At 39.3% G+C, this 12,299-nt stretch overlaps 1 protein-coding gene across 5 annotated transcripts in view; it reads right to left on the bottom strand.

Moving 5' to 3' along the window:
- Window positions 1-8,509, bottom strand: part of LOC106583720 (podocalyxin-like protein 2) — a 33,081-nt gene extending 24,572 nt beyond the window's left edge. For 3 of the 5 annotated variants that reach the window (XM_014168250.2, XM_045705632.1, XM_045705631.1), the window contains exon 1: window positions 7,379-7,646. In XM_014168250.2, the coding sequence (XP_014023725.1) occupies window positions 7,379-7,409 (31 nt within the window). In that variant the 5' untranslated portion in view covers window positions 7,410-7,646. Of the gene's footprint in view, window positions 1-7,378; window positions 7,647-8,380 lie in introns of those variants that run through there. The other 2 variants (XM_014168253.2, XM_014168252.2) reach the window with 2 other exon arrangements.
- Between the last annotated feature and the right edge of the window lie 3,790 nt (window positions 8,510-12,299).

Below are 12,299 nucleotides of genomic sequence, written 5' to 3'. Positions count from 1 at the left end.
AAGGCTTAATATCTCTATCAGCACAGTAAATAACCATTTAGTAAGGCTTAATATCTCTATCAGCATAGTAAATAACCATGTAATAAGCCTTAATATCTCTATCAGCATAGTAAATAACCATGTAATAAAGCTTAATATCTCTATCAGCATAGTAAATAACCATGTAATAAGGCTTAATATCTCTATCAGCATAGTAAATAACCATGTAATAAAGCTTAATATCTCTATCAGCATAGTAAATAACCATGTAATAAGGCTTAATATCTCTATCAGCATAGTAAATAACCATGTAATAAGGCTTAATATCTCTATCAGCATAGTAAATAACCATGTAATAAAGCTTAATATCTCTATCAGCATAGTAAATAACCATGTAATAAGCCTTAATATCTCTATCAGCATAGTAAATAACCATGTAATAAAGCTTAATATCTCTATCAGCATAGTAAATAACCATGTAATAAGGCTTAATATCTCTATCAGCATAGTAAATAACCATGTAATAAAGCTTAATATCTCTATCAGCATAGTAAATAACCATGTAATAAGGCTTAATATCTCTATCAGCATAGTAAATAACCATGTAATAAGGCTTAATATCTCTATCGGCATAGTAAATAACCATGTAATAAGGCTTAATATCTCTATCAGCATAGTAAATAACCATGTAATAAGGCTTAATATCTCTATCAGCACAGTAAATAACCATTTAGTAAGGCTTAATATCTCTATCAGCATAGTAAATAACCATGTAATAAGCCTTAATATCTCTATCAGCATAGTAAATAACCATGTAATAAAGCTTAATATCTCTATCAGCATAGTAAATAACCATGTAATAAGGCTTAATATCTCTATCAGCATAGTAAATAACCATGTAATAAAGCTTAATATCTCTATCAGCATAGTAAATAACCATGTAATAAGGCTTAATATCTCTATCAGCATAGTAAATAACCATGTAATAAGGCTTAATATCTCTATCAGCATAGTAAATAACCATGTAATAAGGCTTAATATCTCTATCGGCATAGTAAATAACCATGTAATAAAGCTTAATATCTCTATCAGCATAGTAAATAACCATGTAATAAGCCTTAATATCTCTATCAGCATAGTAAATAACCATGTAATAAAGCTTAATATCTCTATCAGCATAGTAAATAACCATGTAATAAGGCTTAATATCTCTATCAGCATAGTAAATAACCATGTAATAAAGCTTAATATCTCTATCAGCATAGTAAATAACCATGTAATAAGGCTTAATATCTCTATCAGCATAGTAAATAACCATGTAATAAGGCTTAATATCTCTATCAGCATAGTAAATAACCATGTAATAAGGCTTAATATCTGTATCAGCACAGTAAATAACCATGCAATAAGGCTTAATATCTCTATCAGCATAGTAAATAACCATGTAATAAAGCTTAATATCTCTATCAGCATAGTAAATAACCATGTAATAAAGCTTAATATCTGTATCAGCACAGTAAATAACCATGCAATAAGGCTTAATATCTCTATCAGCATAGTAAATAACCATGGAATAAGGCTTAATATCTCTGTCCCTCCATAGCCAGCTTCTTGTATAAAAGTAGCATTCAGTCAAGGTTATTGCAATTTGGCGGAACATCGGCGTTACAGTATTTTGGATATTGAATCATTCCTCATGTTGTGAGCCAGTCAGCCAGCCAGCCAGTCAGCCAGTCAGTCAGCTAGCCAGCCAACTAGTCAGCTAGCCAGCCAGTCAGCCAGCCAGCCAACTAGTCATCTAGCCAGTCAGTCAGCCAGCCAACCAGTTAGCCAGTCAGCCAGCCAGCCAGCCATCTAGTCAGCTAGCCAGCCAGTCAGCCAGCCAACCAGTTAGCCAGTCAGCCAGCCAATCAGCCAGCCAGCCAGCCAACTAGTCAGCTAGCCAGCCAGCCAGTCAGCCAGCCAACCAGTCAGCCAGCCAGCCAGTGCAGAGGAAGGCAATGTGTTGAGGTAAATGCATATCACAGAGCTGGTGAAGCGAGGGAGTTGGAGAGATAGAGGCCTATACTGTACAGAAGTGCTGTCCTTGTTCTGTCTGGGCCTGTGCTAGAACCCAAATGTATTCTACAGTAGGTCACAGCACTGGACCAATAGAACAACGGGGTAATATCAGTGATAGAGAAGAAACGGGGTAATATCAGTCATAGAGAACAACGGGGTAATATCAGTCATAGAGAACAACGGGGTAATATCAGTCATAGAGAACAAGGGGGTAATATCAGTCATAGAGAACAAGGGGGTAATATCAGTCATAGAGAACAAGGGGGTAATATCAGTCATAGAGAACAAGGGGGTAATATCAGTGGTAGAGAACAAGGGGGTAATATCAGTCATAGAGAACAAGGGGGTAATATCAGTCATATAGAACAAGGGGGTAATATCAGTGGTAGAGAACAACGGGGTAATATCAGTCATAGAGAACAAGGGGGTAATATCAGTGGTAGAGAACAAGGGGGTAATATCAGTCATATAGAACAACAGGGTAATATCAGTCATATAGAACAACAGGGTAATATCAGTCATATAGAACAAGGGGGTAATATCAGTCATATAGAACAACAGGGTAATATCAGTCATATAGAACAACGGGGTAATATCAGTCATATAGAACAAGGGGGTAATATCAGTCATAGAGAACAAGGGGGTAATATCAGTCATATAGAACAACAGGGTAATATCAGTCATATAGAACAACGGGGTAATATCAGTCATATAGAACAAGGGGGTAATATCAGTCATAGAGAACAAGGGGGTAATATCAGTCATATAGAACAAGGGGGTAATATCAGTGGTAGAGAACAAGGGGGTAATATCAGTCATAGAGAACAACAGGGTAATATCAGTGGTAGAGAACAACGGGGTAATATCAGTCATATAGAACAAGGGGGTAATATCAGTGGTAGAGAACAAGGGGGTAATATCAGTCATATAGAACAACAGGGTAATATCAGTCATATAGAACAACAGGGTAATATCAGTGGTAGAGAACAAGGGGGTAATATCAGTGGTAGAGAACAAGGGGGTAATATCAGTGGTAGAGAACAAGGGGGTAATATCAGTCATATAGAACAAGGGGGTAATATCAGTCATATAGAACAAGGGGGTAATATCAGTCATATAGAACAAGGGGGTAATATCAGTCATAGAGAACAACGGGGTAATATCAGTCATATAGAACAACAGGGTAATATCAGTCATATAGAACAAGGGGGTAATATCAGTGGTAGAGAACAAGGGGGTAATATCAGTCATATAGAACAACAGGGTAATATCAGTCATATAGAACAACAGGGTAATATCAGTGGTAGAGAACAAGGGGGTAATATCAGTGGTAGAGAACAAGGGGGTAATATCAGTGGTAGAGAACAAGGGGGTAATATCAGTCATATAGAACAAGGGGGTAATATCAGTCATATAGAACAAGGGGGTAATATCAGTCATATAGAACAAGGGGGTAATATCAGTGGTAGAGAACAAGGGGGTAATATCAGTCATATAGAACAAGGGGGTAATATCAGTCATATAGAACAAGGGGGTAATATCAGTCATATAGAACAAGGGGGTAATATCAGTGGTAGAGAACAACGGGGTAATATCAGTCATATAGAACAAGGGGGTAATATCAGTCATATAGAACAAGGGGGTAATATCAGTCATATAGAACAAGGGGGTAATATCAGTCATAGAGAACAACAGGGTAATATCAGTGGTAGAGAACAAGGGGGTAATATCAGTCATATAGAACAACGGGGTAATATCAGTCATATAGAACAAGGGGGTAATATCAGTCATATAGAACAAGGGGGTAATATCAGTCATATAGAACAAGGGGGTAATATCAGTCATAGAGAACAAGGGGGTAATATCAGTGGTAGAGAACAACGGGGTAATATCAGTCATATAGAACAAGGGGGTAATATCAGTGGTAGAGAACAACGGGGTAATATCAGTCATATAGAACAACAGGGTAATATCAGTCATAGAGAACAACGGGGTAATATCAGTGGTAGAGAACAACGGGGTAATATCAGTCATAGAGAACAAGGGGGTAATATCAGTCATAGAGAACAAGGGGGTAATATCAGTCATATAGAACAACGGGGTAATATCAGTCATATAGAACAAGGGGGTAATATCAGTCATATAGAACAACAGGGTAATATCAGTCATAGAGAACAAGGGGGTAATATCAGTGGTAGAGAACAACAGGGTAATATCAGTCATAGAGAACAACGGGGTAATATCAGTGGTAGAGAACAACAGGGTAATATCAGTCATAGAGAACAAGGGGGTAATATCAGTCATAGAGAACAAGGGGGTAATATCAGTGGTAGAGAACAACGGGGTAATATCAGTCATAGAGAACAAGGGGGTAATATCAGTGGTAGAGAACAACGGGGTAATATCAGTCATATAGAACAACAGGGTAATATCAGTGGTAGAGAACAACGGGTAATATCAGTCATATAGAACAAGGGGGTAATATCAGTCATATAGAACAACAGGGTAATATCAGTGGTAGAGAACAACAGGGTAATATCAGTCATATTCTCGTTGGCTATTATGAGAATATGAGAGACAATAATACAAACTACGAAAACTATGAAATTATTCAACTGGATCTGGTGAAGGGATGTTACCTGGTGCCAGATCTGTCGCTGGCATGCCATGACTGTTTACAATGTCTGTTACCTGGTCCCAGATCTGTCGTTGGCATGCCATGACTGTTTACAATGTCTCAAGCAATACATGCCAGATGCCCAACACATTTACATGGTTGGGTGTATTACTTCCCCTTTAAGAGGCATTAGAAGAAGACAAAAAGGATCCATGAAATGCATTTGGTGTGTCATCATAGTGCTCTCTGATTGGCGGTCATCATTTGGTTTGTCATCATAGTGCTCTCTGATTGGCGGTCATCATTTGGTTTGTCATCATAGTGCTCTCTGATTGGTGGTCATCATTTGGTTTGTCATCATAGTGCTCTCTGATTGGTGGTCATCGTTTGGTTTGTCATCATAGTGCTCTCTGATTGGTGGTCATCATTTGGTTTGTCATCATAGTGCTCTCTGATTGGTGGTCATCGTTTGGTTTGTCAACATAGTGCTCTCTGATTGGTGGTCATCATTTGGTTTGTCAACATAGTGCTCTCTGATTGGTGGTCATCATTTGGTTTGTCAACATAGTGCTCTCTGATTGGTGGTCATCATTTGGTTTGTCATCATAGTGCTCTCTGATTGGTGGTCATCATTTGGTTTGTCAACATAGTGCTCTCTGATTGGTGGTCATCATTTGGTTTGTCAACATAGTGCTCTCTGATTGGTGGTCATCATTTGGTTTGTCAACATAGTGCTCTCTGATTGGTGGTCATCATGTGGTTTGTCAACATAGTGCTCTCAGATTGGTGGTCATCATTTGGTTTGTCAACATAGTGCTCTCAGATTGGTGGTCATCATTTGGTTTGTCATCATAGTGCTCTCTGATTGGTGGTCATCATTTGGTTTGTCAACATAGTGCTCTCTGATTGGTGGTCATCATTTGGTTTGTCATCATAGTGCTCTCAGATTGGTGGTCATCATTTGGTTTGTCATCATAGTGCTCTCTGATTGGTGGTCATCATTTGGTTTGTCAACATAGTGCTCTCTGATTGGTGGTCATCATTTGGTTTGTCATCATAGTGCTCTCTGATTGGTGGTCATCATTTGGTTTGTCAACATAGTGCTCTCTGATTGGTGGTCATCATTTGGTTTGTCAACATAGTGCTCTCTGTCTTTTTTCACAGCTGAATTGAAAGTCATTGAAAGAAATAGAAAAGGTGTCATAATGTATTTATTTCGCAAAGATCCTTTCTGTAATCAACTGTAATCAGTTACCAGGCTGCAAGAGCATAGCCACAATATCAGAATGAATAGCCCTCTCTTGACCTGGACTAGTCTCTAGCACTACTTTATCAACATTAAAGCTTGCTTTCCAGTTGTCTACAGACATGCTTCATTCACAGTTTTGAACAGTAACCATTATACAAAAATATTTCAACCAATAGCGTATTTGATAGGCATACAGGTGAAGCGTGTGATGATTCTAGATTATAATCTGAAGATTGTCGTGATTCTAGATTAACATTTGAAGCATGTTTAATTTTCTTTGTTATTTTTTTTTACTTGGTCAAGTCAGTTAAGAACAAATTCTTATTTACAATGATGGCCTACTGCGGCCAAACCCTAAACCGGACAACGCTGGGCCAATTGTGCGCCACTCAATCACAGCTGGTTGTGATACAGCCTGGAATCGAACCAGGGTCTGTAGTGACACCTCTAGCACTGAGATGCAGTGTCTTAGACCGCTGCGCCACTCGGGAGCCCATGATTCTAGATGATCATCTGAAGTGTGTCATGATTCTAGATGATCATATGAAGTGTGTCATGATTCTAGATTACAATCTGAAGTGTGTCATGATTCTAGATGATCATCTGAAGTGTGTCATGATTCTAGATTACAATCTGAAGTGTGTCATGATTCTAGATGATCATATGAAACGTGTCATGATTCTAGATGATCATATGAAGCATGTCATGATTCTAGATGATCATATGAAGCGTGCCATGAGTCTAGATGATCATATGAAGCGTGTCATGATTCTAGATTATCATATGAAGCGTGCCATGATTCTAGATGATCATATTAAGCGTGTCATGATTCTAGATGATCATATGAAGCGTGTCATGATTCTAGATGATCATATGAAGCGTGTCATGATTCTAGATTATGAAAAGGTTAAAGAACTAAATTCAAATAACGATTATTTAATGTTCTTAGAACATTATTGTAAATTCACTAAAATGACACTTCTCTTACTTGGACAGATTTAGGTTTCAAATTCAAACACAGGTCTTCTTCAATTCACTCTATTGCAACAATCAGTGCACTTATAATGAACCTCACTTCAACAAAGCAGTTTGTTGCCAATGATAGATTGAGCCTACATGGATGTTTCTTTCCTTCCATACATGCAGGCCTCTTGGGCATTAGAATGATGTTGACAGTTTTATGCGTCTGTGGATATTGCTTTGGAAAATACGGTAGCAGCCTTATGATCACTATAAATCCTATATGGCAGGGTTTATTATGGCTTCTGTTGATATTCCACAGTCATCATCATGTGAGAATAAACAATTGCAATGATAATTGAAACAATAGATTCATTCAAAATCTTGTATCAGCCAATGTTTCAATAACCAAATGCAACAAATGGAAGAGTAAGACTAAATCGACCGCGTGTCCAATCATGCGACACTGAAATAGCTGCGCAGAACTGCCATAATAAAAAAACAATACTTACTAAATATAAGCGTGCGATGCAGGCCAGCCATAACTGCAGCATAAACACTTCCAAAATGTTTCAATTGAGATGTCTGATTGTTGTTTTTCAGCTGCGGTAACGGACAGATGGAAGGCACGTCATAGCAAATAGTCTGGCTGGTTAGGACGTAAAGACCGCTAGGCGTGATAAACGGCTGAACTTGGATGCACCGGTTCACGATTATCTGCAACTGAGCGCTGTGGCTGCGTGGAGACAAGTTTGCTGTGACAGACGCTGCTACCACAGAGTTTCTAATCCCAGAGGCGCAGCATCGCGAGACTTCCGGGAACGCTTACAAGGCAGACCAGACCAAGCAGACCAGGCCGGGGTTTGGGAAGTCAAGGAGAGAGGTGGCATAATAAGCATCTGTCAGACAAGTATTACAAGCTAGGTTTCCATCCATTTTCCATCTTGGTAAGGGGCCGGCGTTCGCCCATTGATCAGCTCATTATAGATTAGTATAACAGAGAAATTGCACAAAAACCTGTAGGCTAATAAATTGCATACTTCCCCAAGTCGTAGTGGGAGCACCACACACCATATCATCGTATGACTCCAAGTTAACATTGTTATGATGGTTATTATGTCAATATTTCGGCATAAAGAAGATTTCACCGGCATTTCTTGCATAATACATGTTACCGACACTATAAGATCCTACCATGTCGAATTATCTGTCGGCATTTATAAAATTGTACCGAAACGTCCTGTTTCCATCACAGCTATTAAGATTTTTTTATATATATATAGTATGACTTACTGGCATAAAAATTGTGGATGGAAACGTGGTTACAGAATGTCAACAGTGAGACTTCAGAGGGCAATGCTCTGCTCTGATTTACATGCAGACAGTAGCTAGGTTTCCATCCAATTGGCAACAGATGTTCATGCGAATATTCTTAAAACATTTTCCCACCAGGAATGTGTTTCCATCAAATAAAGTCTGTGTGTGATTAAGTAGTTCACGTAAAAAATATGTACCTACTCTGAGGTGCGTTCAGTTCGCTTGAACGTTTGCTACATTACCGAACCGGTTGTGTTGAACGACACGTTTCCCCAAAACGTTATTGTACATTCTTTAACAGACTTTGAGATACGTTTGCTACCGTTTGGTGGGTGTGGCTTGAAGCAATGAGGGATGTATTTAAAAGGGTAGTGGCCATACTGACAGCATTCCCTAACCCACATCCAAACCCCTCACCGTTTCTCAACTGGTCGTTCAGTACAGCACTGTTTCCGTTCTATTGAATGTTCCAGAACGTAAAACTTTACTGAACGCAGCCCTGGATTTGGCACTTGCCGCTGTAGGCAACTGTGCTGATAGGCTAGTCTACATCAGATTGTGGAGGTGTCATAATACCCCTAAACCTAGGTCAAACAGGGAAATGGTTACTATTTGCCATATCTTAATTTTAAGCCTACTAGAACGTGTGTGCACTCAGGCCTGGAAGGAAGCAACATTTATCCTGCTACCCAAGAATAGTAAAGCCCCCATTACTGTCTCAAATAGCTGACCAATCAGCCTGTTACCAACCCTTAGTAAACTTCTGGAAAAAAGGCTGCTTGACCAGATACAATGCTATTTTACAGTAAACAAATTAACAACAGACTTTCAGCATGCTTATAGGGAAGGGCATTCAACAAGCACCGCATTTACACAAATGACTGATGATTGGCTGAGAGAAATTGATGATAAAAAAGATTGCGGGAGCTGTTTTGTTAGACTTCAGTGCAGCTTTTGACATGATCGATCATAGTCTCCTGCTGGAAAAACGTATGTGTTATGGCTTTACACCCCCTCCTATATTGTGGATAAAGAGTTACCTGTCTGACAGAACATAGAGGGTGTTCTTTAATTGGGTGGAGGGTGTTCTTTAATTCTTAAACAAAATCCAGTTAGAATTAGGAATTCCCCAGGGCAGCTGTCTAGGCCCCTTACTTTTTTCAAACTTTACTAACGACATGTCACTGCCTTTGAGTAAAGCCAGTGTGTCTATGTATGTCAGCTACTACAGTGACTGAAATGACTGCAACACTTAACAAAGAGCTGCAGTTGGTTTCAGAATGGGTGGCAAGGAATAAGTTAGCTCTAAATATTTCCAAAACTAAAAGCATTGTATTTGGGACAAATCATTCACTAAACCCCAACTAAATCTTGCAATGAATAATGTGGAAATTTAGCAAGTTGAGGTGACTAAACTGCATGGAGTTACCCTGGATTGTAAACTGTCATGGTCAAAACATATTGATAGAACAGTAGCTAAGATGGGGAGAAGTCTGTCCATAAAAAAGCGCTGTTCTGCCTTCTTAACAACACTATCAACAAGGCAGGTCCTACAGGCTCTAGTTTTGTCGCACCTGGACTACTGTTCAGTAGTGTGGTCAGGTGCCACAAAGATTACAATTGGCTCAGAACAGGGCAGCATAGCTGGCCCTTAAAAGTACACAAGGAGCTAATATTAATGATATGCATGTCAATCTCTCATGGCTCAAAGTGGAAGAGAGACTGACTTCATCACTACTTGTTTTTGTAAGTGTTGACAAGCTGCATGTAACGAGCTGTCTGTTTAAACTTCTAGCACACATCTCGGACACCCATGCACGCCCCACAAGACATGCCACCTGAGGTCTCTTCACAATCCCCAAGTCCAGAACAGACTATGGGAGGTGCACAGTACTACATAGAGCCATGACTACATGGAACTCTATTCCACATCAGGTTACTGATGCCAGCAGTAGAATCAGATTGAAAAAAACCCCAGATAAAAATACACTTTATGGAACAGCGGAGACTGGGAAGAGACACACACAAAGGTACAGACACATGCATACGAACACAAGCGCTAGCACACACGTACATTGTAATATTGTTGTATGGTGGTATTATACATTTTGTATTGTAGATCTGTAGTGTTGTAATACTATTATATGATGTACTGTTTTATCTTTTGTTTGATATGTAATGTAAGTGCCTTAATGTGTTTGGACACCAGGAAGAGTAGCAGCTGCCAGGGGGATCTCTAATAAATACAAATAGTTTTCCACCATTCATTTTTCCATATAGGGAATTTCAGAAACACTTCAAATAAGCCTGTGTTTCGTGTAGGCTTACGTTGGCGTGACGTTTTGATATCCATCTAAATCTCTCTCGGACAAGGTGACTTTTATCAATATATTCGGCTCTATTTACTCTCAATTTCGAAAATGCTAATTAGCATCAAAGTAGACATCATGCAAGACTACAACTCCCTGCAAGCTCCCGCACTTCATCTCCAGCTGACACCTTTGCCAACAGGTATTGTGTCAATTTAAAACTTGCACAAGACCGTTCACAGAATTGTCAATTTAAAGAAATGTAGCCAATTTATGAATTACTACATTTAGCTAACATTAGATAGTTAATCCAGAAATTCTTACATTTTCCTTGATTCGGCAGTCTCGTCCAGATCATCATGGCATTTGTAGTTCTTTGTGATAGCCACATTAGCAGCTAATTAGCATTTCATAAAATACTGGTGAATATATATAAAAACTGGTGAAAATATTGATAAAAGTTGTCTTGTCCTAGAGAGTTTTACACGGTTATAAAATGTCACGCCAGGGTGTCACTACAGACACCCTGGTTGAATCCAGGCTGCATCACAACCGACTGTGATTGGGAGTCCAATAAGGAGGCGCACAATTGGCCCAGCGTCGTCCGGCTTTTCCCGGTGTAGGCTGTCATTGTAAATAAGAATTTGTTCTTAACTGACTTGCCTAGTTAAATAAAGGTTAAGTAATTAAAAAAAAATAATCAGCATAAAACTTTTGGATGGAGAACTGGTTGCAGTGATTTTTAACCAGAAAAAAACACCTTTATAAATTCTACCAATGACTCTAGGCTATAACGATGTGTATTTATTTCTATGTCACCCACACACCCATTAATGTTGATTCGCTGATAGAAGAGCTGTACACGCAGCAGGCCACTAGGACTACAGATGTTGATCCTTGCTGTGGCAGCAGGTGACAACCTGTCCACAAAGGACACTATGGGTCCTCCTAAGTACACTTTCTGACCATGTCTTCAGTACACATGACAAGCTTCAATAATTGTCATTTATTATCAACAACAGAAAATCCCTGAACTCTAGTCCCAGACCAGAACTGGAAAGGATGAAGGTCAGCATAAACTCATAGGTACAGATGGAGACCATATTAGAACATCAAGAAGACTGTGATAGTCCAACCTGAAATCACAGACTATCCACAACACCTTCTCTCATGGACAGACTACGTAAACATATACAGAAAAATATAAAATGCAACATGCAACAATTTTAATATTTTACTGAGTTACAGTTCATTTTAGGAAATACGTCAATTGAAATAAATTCATTAGGCCCTAATCTATACATTTTAGTCATTTTAGCAGACGCTCTTATCCAGAGCGACTTACAGTAGTGAATACATACATTTCCTACATTTTTTTCTCTGTATTGGTCCCCCGTGGGAAACGAACCCACAACCCTGGTGTTGCAAACACCATGCTCTACCAACTGAGCCACACGGGACCCTCTATGGATTTCACATGACTGGGCAGGGTTGCAGCCATGGGTGGGCAAAGGCCCACCCACTTGTTAATCAGGCCCTCCCACTGGGGAGCCAGGCACAGCCAATCAGAATGAGTTGTTTCCTAACAAAGGGGCTTTATTACAGAGAGATGCTCCTCAGCACCCACCCTCAGACAATACCAAAAGTGAAGAAGCCAGATGTGGAGGTCCTAGACTGGCAGTTTACATGTGGTCTATGGTTGTGAGGCCAGTTGGACATACTGCCATATCTCCAAAACAACATTGGAGGCAGCTTATGGTAGAGAAATTAACATTCAATAATACTCACACTGGCAAGAGCTCTGGTG

The sequence above is a fragment of the Salmo salar genome, chromosome ssa22 (genome assembly GCF_905237065.1).
Source record: "Salmo salar chromosome ssa22, Ssal_v3.1, whole genome shotgun sequence".
NCBI classification, from domain to species: Eukaryota; Metazoa; Chordata; class Actinopteri; order Salmoniformes; family Salmonidae; genus Salmo; species Salmo salar.
Note: the sequence above shows the minus strand (reverse complement) of the source record. Positions and strands in the feature narration are given on the sequence as shown.